The 17,868-nt window shown below is 38.7% G+C and overlaps 1 protein-coding gene across 1 annotated transcript; it reads left to right on the top strand.

Moving 5' to 3' along the window:
* Positions 1-780: 780 nt before the first annotated feature.
* On the top strand, positions 781-16,448 carry ANKRD54 (ankyrin repeat domain 54). Its single transcript, XM_053721240.1, has 8 exons — positions 781-1,064; positions 3,371-3,418; positions 7,058-7,156; positions 7,267-7,338; positions 7,424-7,471; positions 7,564-7,688; positions 10,275-10,382; positions 12,820-16,448. Exons 1-8 carry the CDS (start codon positions 869-871, stop codon positions 12,892-12,894), a joined length of 771 nt encoding a protein of 256 aa, XP_053577215.1. The 5' UTR covers positions 781-868; the 3' UTR covers positions 12,895-16,448.
* Positions 16,449-17,868: the final 1,420 nt, after the last annotated feature.

Raw genomic sequence — 17,868 nt, 5'->3', positions numbered from 1 at the left:
CATATTCAAATTAATGTCAGAGAAAGTGCTGAAGTTTGTCACAGCAAGGCCTAAAGCTTCTGTTATCTGGGTATGTTGCATGTCAAGAGAGGTCAGGCTACAGATAGCAATAGGAAAGATGGCAACACTTAGATAAACTATCTTTGGTGTGAAACTAATCACACAAAGACTCAGCATATATAGATATCTTGACTAGCTTAAAGAGACAGTAGACATAGGAAAATTATTTCATTTTAAAACTTCCCCTTTGTACTAGATATGTGCTTTTTCAATCTTTTATCTTAAATATTTATTTCAGTGTGTGTAAAGTTTACTGTAGTGGAGTGGCCACACTAAGCTCTGGTGCTAATTGCTAATGACTAATTGCAGGTGGTATACTAATGCAGAATAATTTCCTTCACTGATACTGATCACAATCATAAGTGAGGGAGCACAAGATCAGTTTTGCTTTTGTACAGGGTGTCAACTGTCAATTAGAAACTAGAAAGCCGTTCATTATAATTTGATTGGATAATATGATAAACTCCACCTCTATGCGTGTTGTTTACGCTCTGATTGGCTAGAGATGAGGTCAACTAATATAAACAAATTCAATAAATTGATGTCAAACTTAAACTCTTTTGATTGGTGAGAGGCAATGCCACTCATTTAATTATTGTTATGATTGGTCATTTTATTAGTATTTTATGCTGACAGCCTCCACGTTTATTGGCTCTAGTTCTCATTTAGGTTTTTTTTGATTGGCTATTGATCTACTTTACTTTTGACAGTTTTTACGTTGATTGGGTTGAATTCTCGCTATGTCTTGTTTGATTGGCTGATACTCTACGTTGCCATAGTGATTTTGGCCTAGTGCGCTCTGTGAAGCATGGAGCTGGAGGAGCAGGGCAAGCCGCCTGTGTCCCCGGGCCCTTCGGCTGGAGAGTTGTGCGTGGCCGCTGTGCCTGAGCTTTTGAGGGCTTTATGGGAGGAACCTGAGAGACCGCGGAAGAGTCCGGGAGGCCGAGTAAAGACTCACCGGCTTCACCGTCACCGAGCTGGGCCGCTGGGAAGGGAAAGCTACGGTCAGGGTCTGAGGGGGATGTTGCTATATATATTTATATAGTTACGTGGTGCATGATGTTGATTGGCAGCTATATCTGTGATTATTGGGGGCACAGTGCTTGTTAGGGGTAACTATTAAAACATGAACAGGCTTAATTTTAGGAGTAAATACATATAAATAAATAAATAAATATGACAGCTGTTTCCCATAGTCCTAAATGGACAAGTATATATAGCTGCAGAGACCCTTATTTTTTAGGGCACCTGGGCACGTTATGGGTCTTTTGGAGAATGTCACCCCAGCTTTATTATTGCATTGCTATAATACTGCAGCCTGTGATGTTGCAGAGGACACAGTTTGGTAAAAGTACCAGAATGGGTATCATTTCCTTTAACCCCATGGATACCATATAGAGTTGCAATGCTAGGCTGAAAAATATTCAAAATATTCACACCCAATATAAATGTTTTGCCCTACACATAGCCAGAACACAGACATCCCAACCTGCAAAAACTAATTTCAGGGAGGTGGCTTCCCCCCCCCCTCCCCCCAGTTATATATTGGACACCTTGAAACCCTAAATAAAATAGACTTTTCATTAAAGTATCTTCCCACTAAAGTCACATTTAAAAAAAAAAAAGTAGCTTTATTGCACAACCACAAACAACAAACCTATTTTCCAGTGATGGAACGCTTGTTGAGTGCTCAGATGTTTTAGAATACAAACTTTAATTACGTGCAGTAAATAAGGTAATATTTGTGTTTTAGTTTAATAAAGTCATTGGGGGCTTTCTGGTTACTGATGCATGCTTTGAGGGTTCTATAACGTCCCAGCAACTAGAGGCATTCCTTAAAGAAACACTTTTCCGGATTTGGGCCACATTGGATCATAATACTTGGAGTTTCAGGGAGATTGCACTCCATTTGCTGGCATCAGGGAGCCGCTATTACAATCAGGGAGACTCCCTGAACTTCAGGGAGAGTTGGGATGTCTGAGAACACCATGCTGCAGACAATATTATTTTGAAAGTAAAAGTTGAACTGGGTAGCAAGGAACTAAAAAATATTGATCTGTGCCCCCTCCAAAAAAAATTAAATAAATACATTTAAAAAAAATTAACTGCATGGGTTAATTTCCCCCCCATAGCAACGTAACTAAACAGCAATTTCAAGTTAAATAACAAAAAAGTAGATGCTCTGATGTAGAACAAGATTTAATGTCTTATTTTGCTCTTAACATGGAAGATTATATTTAAAGCGACACTGAACCCAATTTTTTTCTTTCGGGATTCAGATAGAGCATAACATTTTAAGCAACTTTCCTATTATCAAATTTTCTTCATTTTCTTGGTATCTTTATTTGAAATGCAAGAATGTAAGTTTAGATGCTGGCCCATTTTTGGCAAACAACCTGGGTTGTTCTTGCTGATTGGTGGATAAATTCATCCACCAATTAAAGAGTTGCTGTCCAGAGAACCTTCTTTTTCAAATAAAGATAGCAAGAGAACAAAGAAAAATCGATAATAGGAGTAAGTTAGAAAGTTGCTTAAAATTGCTGATCTATCTGAATCATGAAAGAAAAAAATTGGGTTCAGTGTCCCTTCATGTTCCACCTCTAAAAGACATCTAGTCTGGATGAAAAAATGCAAAACTTTTTCCCGAATATGACCTTTTTGGTGTGGTCAAAAGAGAATCTCAGTACAGCATTTAAAAAAAAAAAAAAAAAAGTTCCTTATTTTACTAGGTCTTTCCTTCAAAAATGCAACCTACCTCGTCAAAATTGCACTCCTAGAACACCTAGGGTTGCCACCCGTCCCTTACAATACAGAACACTTATAAGTTACACATGCTGCAGGGAGGAATATGAATAGTGCATATAAACAGTGCTGTCCAGAAACACAATACATGTTCCACCCTGCAGCATGTGTAACGCATAAGTGTCCCGGAAACGGATACGGGTGGCAACCCTAAAGGCCCAATTGTGTTCCAAATGAGACTGCAGCCAGTGATTATGGCATATACATGTATCCATAATCCTGATTGGTTTACCACCCGTATCCTACTTTGGAGTGGCATATGAACACAACTAATGCTTTGTATTTAACACCTTTGCTTGAATTACACTCATAGTTATTAAACATTTACTAATTAAATGCTTTAATAAAATAGAGCATTTTAATTTTACCCTAGTTTGTTGCTTTAATGACATTTAAGAGGCACAATTGAGACTAGTTTTAGGTCAACTTTTCTGTAATTAAAATGTTATTTTATGCTACTATTATCTGATTCTAAATCTTTCTTATATTTATTTATTTTTACTCGCAGCTCTGAGAAAGCTAAGGGAAGCGGCTAATGGAAATGACATAGACACAGGTTTGTATTGTTTGTGATTTACTATCAAACGTTACAGCTGCAAAGACACTGGTGAATAAAAATGTGCATTTGTGTACCTTGTTAGCATACAAATGTAGAAAATGGCCGCCGCGAGCAGCATTTGGCTCTTTTTGAAGCCCTATTTCTAGTTGTGAAAGCGCAACACACAGATCTGTGCAAATCCTGATCTTTGTGTGTTTCTCTTTCACTAGAGCAAAAACGTCCCCCGAAAAGAGCTGAATACTGCTGGTGGTGGCCATTTTTATCATTACCTACTGGTGAAAATGTAGTGATTGAAAATGTTGTCGGATTAGGTCTATTGAAATGTAGCAACGTTCTGACAACCAAGGGGTTAACCCAAACTGCTTGGCATTTTTCCAGTTTTGGTACCATAAATTTGAGTTGGCAAAAACTGAAATTTTAACGTTTAAATAGGACAATATGGTGATACATAAATAGTTTTTTTCCCTTTGTTGCTGTACTTCAAGGGACACTGAACCCAATTTTATTCTTTCGTGATTCAGATAGAGCATGACATTTTAAGCAACTTTCTAATTTACTCCTATTATCAAATTTTCTTCATTCTCTTGGTATCTTTATTTGAAATGCAAGAATGTAAGTTTAGATGCCGGCCCATTTTTGGTGAACAAACCGGGTTGTCCTTGCTGATTGGTGGATAAATTCATCCACCAATAAAAAATTGCTGTCCAGAGGTCTGAACCAAAAAAGCTTATATGCCTTCTTTTTCAAATAAAGATAGCAAGATACCGAATAAAAATTGACAATAGGAGTAAATTAGAAAGTTGCTTAAAATTTTTGCTCTGTCTGAATCAGGAAAGAAAAAATTTGGATTCAGTGTCCCTTTAAAGGGATACTAAACCTAAATATTTCTGTTCATTATTCAGATAGAGCAGACATTTTAAGCAACTTTCTAATTTACTCCTAGTATCAATTTTTCTTCTTTCTCTTGCTATCTTTTTATTTAAAAAGCAGGAATGTAAAGCTTAGGAGCCGGACCATTTTTGGTTCAGAACCTGGGTTACGCTTGCTGATTGGTGGCTAAATGTAGCCACCAATAAGCAAACACTATTCAGGGTTCTGAACCAAAAATGGGCAGACTCCTAAGCTTTACATTCCTGCTTTTTAAATAAAGATAGACTGAAGAAAAATTGATACTAGGAGTAAATTAGAACATGCAATTTCAAGCAAATTTCTATCTGAATCATGAAAGAAAAAAATTGGGCTTAGTATCCCTTTAACCCCTTCGTGACCAGAGCTTTTCCACTTTCTGTCCGTTTGGGACCAAGGCTATTTTTTACATTTCTGCGGTGTTTGTGTTTAGCTGTAATTTTCCTCTTACTCATTTATTGTACCCACACATATTATATACAGTTTTTTTTTCGCCATTAAATGGACTTTCTAAACATACCATTATTTGCATCATAAAATATGATGGGCGAAAAACACACTTTTTCTAACTTTGACCCCCAAAATCTGTTACAAATCTACAACCACCAAATAACACCCATGCTAAATAGTTTCTAAATTTTGTCCTGAGTTTAGAAATACCCAATGTTTACATGTTCTTTGCTTTTTTTGCAAGTTATAGGGCAATAAGTACAAGTAGCACTTTGCTATTTCCAAATAATTTTTTTTCAAAATTAGCGCTAGTTACATTGTAACACTGATATCTTTCAGGAATCCCTGAATATTCCTTGACATGTGTATGTATATATATTTTTAGAAGTATCCCAAAGTATTGATCTAGGCCCATTTTTATTTCATGCCACCATTTCACCGCCAAATGCGATCAAATAAAATAAATTGTTAACTTTTTCACAAACATTTTCACAAACTTTAGGTTTCTCACTGAAATTATTTACAAACAGCTTGTGCAATTATTGCACAAATGGTTGTAAATGCTTCTCTGGGATCCCCTTTGTTCAGAAATAGGAGACATATATGGCTTTGGTGTTGCTTTTTGGTAATTAGAAGGCAGCTAAATGCCGCTGTGCATCACACGTGTATTGTGCCCAGCAGTGAAGGGGTTAATTAGGAAGCAGGTAGGGTTAATTTTAGCTTTAGTGTAGAGATCAGTTTCCCACCTGACACATCCCACCCCCTGATCCCATTTTTGTTAATTATTTTACCCCATTTTTCTGTAGTGTAGCTGCCCCCCTCAATATCCTACCCCCTCCCAGATCCCATTCCAAACAATTATTTCCCCCTCCCTCTCTATCAGGTAGATCGGTCGGTTGTGTGCGCGTGTACGCACCCTCCTTGCGCGCGCTCCCGCCCCCCTTCCCGGAACAACGTCCGGAACTAGTCCAGCGATGGGCCGCATTCCTGCATCTGCTCCCACCCACCAACGATCGTCACCATCGTTGGCCGATGCAGAGAGGGCCACAGAGTGGCCCTCTCTGCATCGGTGTGCAAAAAAAGGTATTGCAGTGATGCCTCAATATCGAGGCATCACCGCAATACCTTGAAAGCGTCTGGAAGCGATCACGATCGCTTCCACCGCTTGAAACTCCAGAGGATGTACCAAGAACATCCTTGGTTGTTAAGGGTATTTTTTTGTAGGACGTCCTTGGTCGCGAAGGGGTTAAAGGGACAGTAAATACCTTGTAATTACAAGACATTTCTGTTGTGTTTCTACAGAATAACATATCAGCCAAGTGTAAACATTTTTAAAACAAAATCTTCGTTTCATGAAATTGTTTTTTTTGATAGCCAAACTCCACCCACTGTTTCCTTCTTTGAAGGAGCCAGTCCAGGATTAAGTCTGCAGACAACAAGGCTAGCTATGGTCATTATTGCTAGTATAACTGCATAATTTAACATTTCATTTCAAAATGACCTGCAGAAAATAATTCACTAAAAAAAAAACTTTCATCACTCAGATAAGGAATGCAATTTTAAACAACTTTCCAATTCACTTTTATCATCAAATTTGCTTTGCTCTATTGGTATTCTTTGTTGAAAGCTAAAACTAGGTAGTTTCATATGCTAATTTTTGAACCCTTGAAGGCCACCCCTTATTTCAATGCATTTGACAGTTCGGCTAAATGCAAGTCTGTCAAAAGAACTGAGATAAGGGGCAGTCTGCAGAGGCTTAGACACAAGGTAATTACAGAGGTAAAAAGTATATTAATATAACTGAAATAAGGAGCAGTCTGCAGAGATTAGATACAGGGTAATCACAGAGGTAAAAGTATATTAATATAACTGAGATAAGGAGCAGTCTGCAGAGGCTTAGATACAAGGTAATCACAGAGGTAAAAAGTATATTAATATAACTGAGATAAGGAGCAGTCTGCAGAGATTAGATACAGGGTAATCACAGAGGTAGAAAGTATATTAATATAACTGAGATAAGGAGCAGTCTACAGAGGCTTAGATACAAGGTAATCACAGAGATATAAAGTATATTAATATAATAGTGTTGGTTATTGAAAATAGGGGAATGGGTAATAAAGGGATTATCTATCTTTTTAAACAATACCAATTCTGTAGTAGTCTGTCCTTTTAAATGAATGTGCATATATTACAATGTGCAATAAAAAATTTAGCTGAAGATTTTATGCTCGGCGCTTTGACTTTTATGTCCCTTTTTAATACTATTTCTTCTTTTTTCAGTACAACAACTCCTGGATGAGGGGGCCGATCCTTGTGCCGCAGATGACAAGGGACGCACTGCGCTTCACTTTGCATCCTGTAATGGAAATGACCGCATCGGTAAGATTTCATGAAGTTCCTGTTACTGTCAATAGCGTTCGCTTAAAAGAAATATTTCGCATCTTTAGAAAAAAAGACAGTTGGAAGGAAATTTCTCTTTTATTTTTTAGTAAGCTTGCTCCTTGATCATGGTGCTGATCCAAATCAGAGAGACGGGCTGGGAAACACACCGTTACACTTAGGTAGGGTACCAGTTGTCATTGTCATTTGTGTCAAAGGTCACTCTTCTATAAGAAAAGCGCTCTTAATATATTGTTCTTTTCATAGCGGCCTGCACCAGTCATGTTCCGGTTATCACAACTCTATTGAGAGGAGGTAATGCAGCCTCTTTCTTTTGTGCACATCATTAACGTTATAATGATAACAAGTAATATTAAGGCTGCTGAATTCTTTCTCCCTCTCTCTAGGTGCCAGGGTGGATGCCCTCGACCGTGCAGGGCGAACCCCACTGCATCTGGCTAAATCAAAGCTAAATATCTTACAGGATGGCAAATCACAGTCCCTGGAATCATTAAGGCTAGAGGTGAAACAGGTGAGGAAAGGATGAGAACACAATGTAAGTGCAGATCCAGGGCAGTTATATCACACACAGAGTATGGTGAATAACTTGCTGCGCAGTGCTTGGGGATTCTGTTTCAGAGGTTTTACCCAATTTCTAAAGCTCATACAGTGACCAAATCCATACTTCATCTCACATTGACTCTATTTATAAAGGACACCAATATTCATATGAAGCAACAAGATTAACAAATAAATTGCCACCACTGAAGCATAAAAAAATCACATCAATTACAGTCCTATCACCTTAACCTTTGTTTTATATTGTTATTGTATAATCTGATGGTTCTGTCACATTTAGTGTTTTTTTACTTTAGTTATTTATTTAATGATTTATTCAGTGTTATAAAATAAACCAGACAGTTATTGCATGTCTCTACTGGTTTGTACCCAATTCTATAAAGCTCTCTGGGCTTGTAAGATTCTATAAGGAATCTCCCCAGTACTAAGAAGCCCGTGTCTTAATTCTATAAAGGCATTTATTTACCTTGAGAACAGTGCGTCTCGCAAAGGGTGCACAGTAGCAAACCTATTAAAACTACACCGCACATGCAAGAAAATGCGGTGAAATTCATATTTATAATATAAAATTCAAAACCTATTATTGTCTTTATTGTAAAATGAGTTTTCATCCTCTGCTAGTGGTTGACAGGGGTGTTCCATTAGTGTAGCTGACATTTCTCAGCCAGGTCTGATATATTCTGTAATTATTTTCCCCTGCAGATCTTACTGTTTTCTCTTGCAAATTAAAATGTGCGAGATTGTGTCAAATTTCACAAAAAACGTATTACTCTCATAGAGGTGATTGTAAGATACTATATGCCGATAGCAGGGTAAACTGATTTCTGTTATCTGCAGTATTTTATTTTAAAAGTGCGCCACCTGCTTTGTCATTGAAGTTTCTCCTTCCAGCGAGCTCTTACTTTTTATGGGAAACCTCTTGCAACTCGCATGGAGAGCCTTTTTTTTTAAGAGAATTCCCTGAGTACAGCCCCTGCGAGTATCGTGTTGTGTGTGTTTTTTTTTTAGTCTGACCCAGTAAAGTTGTTAGAATCAGGCCCCTTTCTCGAACACAAGAATAGAGAATTATGTACAGTATTGCAAGACCTTTCTGATACTCCTGGGAAGATGAACTGTCTGTTATATATTTGCTACCTGATCACATACACTGCGAGTCCACGTATATCATAGACTATGTCAGAAGATGGGCAAGTTTATTTGTTGCTTTTCTTTTTCATGGTTATACTAAGAACCCTGCTACATAGTTATTTGATGTTTCTATAGTTATAATAGTCATGTAATATGCTCTAGTTTTCACAAGAGGGCGCTGCAGGATATATCAAGCCCCCACACATTTGCGCATTGTAAATAACGTTGTCCCTTTTCGCTTTTCTTGAAGTTACTGAGCACAATGAAACGGGTAATGGCACATTTCACCGGCACTAATAAATAAATATATATATATATATATATATATATATATTATACTAAACAATCCTTGAAAAGACAGTGAGTTAAAGGGATATGAAAATGATTCTCTCATGATTCAGCATGTCATTTTATACTTAAAGTGAATGTAAACTTTCATGATTTAGCGCCGTTTTTTAAACATACTATTAAATACAGTGGTATTTTCATTCATGAAAGTTTACATTGCAGCATCAAATACCTTTCTCTTCAGCGACGCAGGATTGGCGTTCCTCTGTACTTGCGTCACCAATGTCGAAACCGGCCTCCTCCAATCATGGCGTGCACCCCAGAGTGTCCATCTCGTGAGGCCACGCTGTGATTGGAGGAAGCTGTGTAAGTACAGCATGAGAAGCAGGCGGGGGCATCGCCGATCCTGCGACACTGAAGAAGGTAAGTGTAAAAATACGCTGCAACGTAAACTTTCATGAATAAAACTGCCCCTGTATTTAATCGTATTTTTAAAAACCAGGCACTAATTCATGAAAGTTTACATTCACTTTAAAACACTTTCCAGTTTACTCCTATTATCTAATTTGCTTTGTTCTTTTGCTGTCCTTTATTGAAAAGAATACCCAGGTAGACCCAGGAGCAGCAAAGCACTACTGGGAACTACCTGCTTATTGGTGGATGCACATATATGCCTCTCGTCATTAGCTCACCAGATGTGTTCAGCTAGCTCCCAGTAGTGCATTGCTGCTCCTTCAACAAAAGATACCAAGAGAATTAAGCAAATTTGATAATAGAATTAAATTGGAATGTTGTTTAAAGTTGTATGTTCTATCGGAATCATGAAATATTTTTTTTTGGGGGGGAAACAATGTTCCTTAGGGGTTTTTAAGGGTGTGTCCCATGCCTACTTCACACAATTTTTTTTTTTTTTTTTAATATTATTTTGCTTGCAGACCTTTTTGCACTACAGAGAATAATTTCTGATCTCTAAATAAAAAAAAACAAACTTCATTGGCCATTTACTCTCATGTAACACTCCTGGTGTATGTGAATAGTTTTGTTGTGATTAGCGGATAAGCCTGTACGCGCTCTGCATATCCCTGTGATAGCGCTACAACCTGCTCTTTGTCCCTTTAACAAGATCATTCAGATGTTGCGGGAGTACCTAGAGAAGCTGGGAGAGCAGGAGAAAACAGAACAGCTCGACCATCTCTGCTCCAGGCTACAGCGCACCAGCACCAAGGAGCAGGTAATGCACATTTCTTGCATATTCATGTGAGCTGCTAGGTAGCCAGAATAGATGTATTGTACAGTGAGCTCTTGTATAGAGCCAATGTGTAGATCCAGGTCTGTACTTAAGGGACAGTCAAGTCCAAAAAAACTTACATGACTCAGATAGGGCATGTCAATTTAAACAATTTTCCAATTTACTTTTGTCACCAATTTTGCTTTGTTCTTTTGGTACTCTTAGTTGAAAGCTAAACTTAGGAGGTTCATATGCTATTTCTTAGACCTTGAAGGCCGCCTCTAATCTGCATTCAATTTGACAGTTTTTCACCACTAGAGGGCATTAGTTAATGTGTTTCATATAGATAACATTGAGCTCACGCACGTGAATTTACAGAGGAGTGAGCACTGATTGGCTAAAATGCAAGTTTCTCAAAAGAACTGAGATAAGGAGCAGTCTGCAGAGGCTTAGATACAAGGTAATCACAGAGGTAAAAAGTATATTAATGTAACTGAGATAAGGAGCAGTCTGCAGAGGCTTAGATACAAGGTAATCACAGAGGTAAAAAGTATATTAATATAACGGAGATAAGGAGCAGTCTGCAGAGGCTTAAATACAAGGTAATCACAGAGGTAAAAAGTATATTAATATAACTGAGATAAGGAGCAGTCTGCAGAGGCTTAGATACAGGGTAATCACAGAGGTAAAAAGTGTATTAATAAAACAGTGTTGGTTATGCAAAACTGGGGAATGGGTACTAAAGGGATTATCTATCTTTAAAAACAACAAAAATTCTTGTGTTGACTGTCCCTTTAAAGGGACATGAAACTCATATTTTTCTTTCATGATTAAGAGAGAGCATAACGTTTTTAATCAGCTTTACAATTTACTTTTATTATCAATTTTGGTGTAAGACCAACAATGCACTAATGGGAGCTAGCTGAACACATCTGATGTGCCAATGACAAGAGGCATATAAGTGCAGCTTTCAGTAGTGCATTGCTGCTCTTTAGCCTACGTATGTTTTTTAACAAAGGATACTGAGAGAACTAAGGAAATTAGATAATAGAAGTAAAATGAAAAAAAGATTGTGTATACATAGAATTATTTGTGAGATATAAAATGTGCAAAGTGGAAAATAATTTCATGGTGTACGGCTGTTACACAGATTTGCATCTAATATAAAGATACAAATTTACTACAATATCCTAAATAAGATAACTGGGCCTCAATGTGTTTTAACCCCTTTGCTACCAGGAATGTCAGAGAAAACTTGCCCAAAATACCAGTGAATTTTTAGCATAACTATATCCATTTTTTTTAATTGAGCTAGGCCCATTTTGGTATATTTTATGCTGCTGTTTCGCCGCCAAATTCGATCATATAAAAAAAAAAAAATTTTTTTCACAAACTTTGTGTTTCTCACTGAAATTATTTACATACAGCTTGTGCGGCTATAACACAAATGGATGTAAAAGCTTCTCTGTTGTTCCCTTTGTTCAGAAGTAACAGCCATGCATGGCTTTGCCAATGTTTTTTGGTAATATGAAGGCTGCTAATTTCAGCTGCGCACCATACTTCTGAAATTCCTGGCAGCAAAGGGGTTAATTAGCTGGCAAGGGTTATAGCAGTCTAGTGTAAGGATTAACCTCCCACCCATACTCCTCTTAGGTACTGGCAGATAGTCTATTGAGGTTATTCCCCCCTCCCTCTAGTCATGGGTGCCGCCATGTTGAAATCTATCTTTCATTATTTTTTAATGCGGACCTGTTTGCACATGTGCAGCTACTCCCCTTAGGATATTTTTTTTTTCCTGTAGTGTAGCGGTCTCCCCCTCCTTGTGATCACCAAAGAAGTGTTGTTCTCCCTTCTAAACTTTATTTTTTTCCAGCGTTAGGTCCCTCCCTCTGCACCCCCCGGCACTTAAGGAGATCGTTACAGACAGTGTAACGATATGGCAATCTGAACTCAGATGGTAACGGAGCACCGGTTGCATTCTGTTACCATATGAGGACAGATTGACTGCAGCTCAGGAACAGCAGCTCTTGGGTGTCTATACAGCCGAGGCTGCTGTTGGATATTGAAGCAGTGACTTATATATACATTATGCGGTACGATGAGGCAATGTACTGCATTATGTGTGTGTGTATATGTATATGTGTGTGTGTGTGTGTATGTATATATATATATATATGTGTATATATGTATATATATATATATGTATGTATGTATGTATATATATATATATATATATGTATGTATGTATATATATATATATGTGTATATATATATATATGTATATATAACTTTGTCTTAAGGTATTAAACATCCCCTGTACTGCATTATAGATAGAGCAGTTTATAGTTACTGTTCCTGAGGTTCTTGCTGTATTCATTAACCTGCTAAAGGCTTTGTGTGGGTACTAATGTGACTTATTAAGGACCTTCTCTCCCTGCAGGTGGATGAGGTGACAGAACTCCTGGCCAGCTTCACATCTCTCAGCCTCCAGATGCAGAATATGGAGAACAGGTAGCCAGAGATTCACTGGTGTGCAGTTCCAGCTCCCCCAGGGCTGCTGGAATTTCCAGTCTTGGAAATGACTCCACTGCCAATCAAGACACTGCAGAACATTGCACCCCAAACTCTCTGGCGCTGAAGTTTTGATTCCTGTCTCCATCCTTCAACTCTTCATCTGTCCATAATAAACATTGCTCTAAAACAGGGTTGGTAACACCATTTGGGGATGTTTCTAATCTGCACGAAGGCCGTTGTAGAAGAGGACAAAAAGCTCTTTATGTTTGCTATAAGCTGTGTGTTTTGTTACTGTGACAATCTGCCATCTCAGGCTAAATATTCTCATTTGTGTTTTTGTTACTATTAATGTTTTGGGCTGCTTCTTGGTCAGCTCTATGTTGAACATTGTGTACCTCCTGCTGCAGGTAAAATAGGTGGCCGCATTGGATTTTATGTCATAGAAAATGTTTATTACGACCCAGGTAATGCAGGATTGTACTGACACTTACAGATTGTTCTCTTATGGGTTTCCGCAGTAGGTTTTGTTACCAGGTGCTATACTTAGAAATACATATATAGAGAAAATGCCATTCTTTGGTGCCGGAACAATCATTTGGATAGAATTTGTAACAGTTGCTGTCAGAAACGTATTATCTGCTTTTATTCTTTAGGGACTTGTATATAAGGTGACAACTTGCTTTTAGGACAGAGGGCATGCAATTACAGCTGACGTCACTATGCATTAACGGGACAAATCGCATCATTTTATCACTATCGAACCAGCAAATCTATGTGTTAATCCCCTGCAGAGGTTAAAAACATAGTTAAAGTGCTGCTTGGGAACTATAGAGAACTGCATTTCTGAGCAGAAGCTGCCACTGACCCAATCAGCAGCGCTAGTCACACAAACCAGCTGCTTAACTAGCTCAGTGGCGGTTTCCACTCAAAACCAGCAGTTTTCTTTTTCCAGGGTTAAACCTGAACATGACACCCCCCCCCCACTATAATGGCCATTTAAATTTTTCTGTAGACACTGAACAGTCATTGACATTTTTTGGGGCTTCCCCTGATTCTTAATCCAAATGAAAAGCCAGTGATGGTTGCGTGGGATTTGTGCTATGTTATTCTCTGTAATGTTTGGATGGCACACAAAGTATTCCTGTGACACTAGCTCTAGTCTTATCATGCCATTCATTTTAGCATCCGCATCTTACAAACGTTTTAAGACCTTAATATTCTTTGAAAATATTGACTTTATTTTATATTCATTAACTAACAGTTCTGGGCTTTAACGCTATTAGGAAGGCATAGAACGCCTTTCCTTATGTGGCATCCAGCAGACCGCCCCCTTTAACGCAAGCAAGATATGGACTGGGGGCATCCCTAGCAGCATAGGCAATCCCCCCCCCCCTTGATCTAAACCCGGCCATGAAATCACGTGATTGTATCTTTTATATCGTGATTTTATTTTTGTTCCGATCAAAGCACTTCTAGACTTTTAACAGGGTAGTTTAAATTGATAGATTATTTTTTTTTCTGCACTTGATCATTGATTTCTTTTTATATTTAAAAAGATAATATTTATGTTTGTGAGATGTTATTGGGTGATCTATAAGGTTCAAAATAAAACCGCTTTAACTTTCATGAAAAAATTTAAATAAAAGGGACACTCAAGTTAAAATTAAACTCTTATGATTCAGATAGAGCAGCAATTTTAAACAACTTTCCAATTTACTTCCATTAACAAAATGTGCACAGTCTTTTTATATTTACACATTTTGAGTCACCGGTTCCTACTGAGCATGTGCAAGAATTAACAGAGTATATGCATTTGTGATTGGCTGATGGCTGTCACATAATACAGGAGGGATGGAAATAGACATAACTTTGAAACGTGTCAGAAAAAAAATCTACTTCTCATTTGAAGTTCAGACTAAGTGCTATTGCATTGTCTATTTATTATGCATTTGTTTATGCAAAGATACTGTATTTACTGGTCCTTGTTTGAATAGTGCTTCGTTATGCTCATGGTGTTTAATGTCATTTTAATATTGATGGTGAAGTTGCACATGGTAAAATACAGCGGTGCACTGACGTGATTCTCATATAAAACTGAAACCAAACATTTTTATGAAGCGGCAATGAGACGTTTCATTTAAAGTAAAATCATCCTTAATTTATTCAAAGGATGTTTTAGTGTAAAAATACCATGATATAATTCAATAGAGCATTTTATTATTAAAACAATGCTTGTTTCTAACTGTGAAGGGGTTAAGCCCACAGTTAAAGCTGCACACTGCCTGTGCTTATCCCCGAGCGGGATGTGGGAACTAGAGTATGCTGGTCATGATTGGATTAATAACCAGCCATGTATTCAAGCAGTAATTTATTGCCTGCACTGTTAATCCTGAAAAAATAAAATATTAGCCCCTGTTTTTTGTAGTTTAAATGCCAATTTGTCTACTACTCAGATGCTTAATTATTCTTTTTAGGGGCAAATTGAGCCAATACAAACTTCAGGCAATCTTTATACTGTTTTCAGAAGAATCCAGCTCACTCAGGTGCTAACGATGGCTCAGAGCCGTCGTTAGCTCTCTCCCACCTTGAGGGAGATCTGGAGGCTTCCACCCGCTCCTACCCCGGCGATCGGGCCTATGTAGTGACAGGCATCACCAGGGCTTCACGTTTTGCACAGTGACGTCACCGTGCAACTTTATTTAAAATGGACAATGTAAAGTATAGGGAAATGGGGCATGCTGCTTAGAAGCCTGTATCTCAGGCATCTAAGCAGCTACAGACCCCCAAGACCCACCGTTGAAAAGGTTATCGCCTAATCTTTCCAACGGTAAGGGGATCTGTAAAAAAAAAAAAAAAGTTAAATGTTTTATGTAAAAAAAACAACACAAAAATCAAAACAAATTCAGCTTAGCACTCAAAGGGTTAAGGAGTTGGAGCACCGTTGGCTGCAGGTTCGCATATGCGAAGTGTACCCAAGATTTAAGAAGCAGTGGTCATCAGGCCGCTGCTTCTTAAACCATATGTTAATCCCCCTGGACTTTTCCAACCGGGAAGATTGACAGCCCTTGCTTGTGCAAGTGGCTGCATGAGAGCAGGTGGCATTGCACACTAGCCATAGTGTGTGATGGTAAATGCAGCGTATTGCTGCTCTCTAGATACGCAGCCCCCCTGCCCCTGCCGAACAACAGCTTTTTAAACTATCATCACTTTAATATTGTATCAACATCCATTCTCAAAAAACACTGAGAAAAAGTCACTGTTTACGGTTATCAAATCTCAAACTGGGTCTTTCTCTTTCCTCTGTAGAGGAAAGTTGCTTTGTGTTCACCATATCATATATATATATATATATATTGTTCAGTTGAAATCAGGATTACAGTCCATGTTGCATTGTAACTTCTTTGTATTATGTTTTGGTTTATGTTAGTGTGTTGTGAATTCTTCCTTGTTCATTTATGTACATTTTAAATGTACAAACGTTTTAATATATATCTTGTTTTGCATAAAAAAGTGTGCTGTTTATTGTCTTTTTAATAAAAATATATCACATCCGAATGACCAGGTCATCTGTGGTCATAGCTACTATAAGACTTCATAGTGAAGCCAAGTGTTTTGAAAGTAACTTCTACAGCACAGGTTGGCAACTATGGCACGTGGCACTAAGAGTGATTTGTAACAGCAGGTCAGTTATGGGTATGTGGCGGTTGTAGGGCCAAAAGTCTGATCTGAGGTCTGATATAAGTATGTGACTGATATGGGTATGTTATTGATATAGGGGATGCAGACGTCTGATCTGAGATCTTATATATTTATATGGGTGACAATGGGGAGAGTCGGACTCAGAAATACCAGACAAGTGAATGCAATATAAAGATCTCTAATTTTTTTGTGTGTCAGATTGCAGGGACAGGGGTTTAATCTGAGGTGAGATATAGGGGCTACAGTATCAGGGATTTGATCTGATGTGGGCATGGAGTTGGTAGGGGTCTGAAGTATGTAAATGACAGAGGGTATGCAAGACCAGGGGTCTGATCTGAGATTTAATGTGTGGCTGGCATAGGGGCTGCAGGATCAGGAATCTAATCTGAGATCTGTGTGGCTGACAGAAGGGCTGCAGGAGCAGGGGTCTGATCTAAAATCTAATGTATGTGATTGACAGAGGGCTGCAGGAGCAGGGGTCTCATCTGAGATCTAATGTGTGTGCTGACAGAGGGCTGCAGGAGCAGGGATCTGATATATGTGTGTGACTGACAGAGGGGCTGCAAGACCAGGAGTCTGATCTGAGATCTAATGTGACAGGGGCTGCAGGACCAGGAGTCTGATCTGAAATCTAATGTGCCCGTGACTGACAGAGGGGCTGCAGGACCAGGAGTCTGATCTGAGTTCTAATGTGTGTGTGACTGGCATAGGGGCTGCAGGGCAAGGAATCTGATCTAAGATCTGTGTCTGACAGAGGGGCTGCAGGAGCAATGGTCTGATCTGAGATCTAATGTGTGTGACTGACAGAGGCGCTGCAAGACCAGGAATCTGATCTGAGATCTAATGTGCCTGACAGAGGGGCTGCAGGACCAGGAGTCTGATCTGAGATCTAATTTGTGTGGCTAACATAGGGGCTGCAGGACGAGGAGTCTGATCTGAGATCTAATGTGTGTGACTAACAGAGGTGCTGCAGGACGAGGAGTATGATCTGAGATCTAATTTGTGTGGCTTACAAAGGGGCTGCAGGACGAGGAGTCTGATCTGAGATCTAATGTGTGTGGCTAACATAGGGGCTGCAGGACGAGGAGTCTGATCTGAGATCTAATGTGTTGACTGACAGAGGGGCTGCAGGACCAGGAGTCTGATCTGAGATCTAATGTGTCTGTCACTGACAGGGGCTGTAGGGCCAGGAGTCTGATCTGAGATTTAATGTGTCCGACTGACAGAGGGGCTGCAGGAGCAATGGTCTGATCTGAGATCTAATGTGTGTGACTGA

This window comes from Bombina bombina, chromosome 7, assembly GCF_027579735.1.
Source record: "Bombina bombina isolate aBomBom1 chromosome 7, aBomBom1.pri, whole genome shotgun sequence".
Classification (NCBI taxonomy): Eukaryota; Metazoa; Chordata; class Amphibia; order Anura; family Bombinatoridae; genus Bombina; species Bombina bombina.
The sequence above is the reverse complement of the archived record's forward strand: the minus strand, read 5'-3'. Positions and strand labels throughout refer to the sequence as shown.

Coding starts and splice junctions, on each gene's coding strand:
- ANKRD54 (XM_053721240.1), top strand. CDS start 869: ATGGAGCTGGAGGAGCAGGGCAAGCCGCCTGTGTCCCCGGGCCCTTCG. Junction 7,689..10,274: donor TAAGGCTAGAGGTGAAACAG/GTGAGGAAAGGA, acceptor CCCTTTAACAAG/ATCATTCAGATGTTGCGGGA. Junction 10,383..12,819: donor GCACCAGCACCAAGGAGCAG/GTAATGCACATT, acceptor CTCTCCCTGCAG/GTGGATGAGGTGACAGAACT.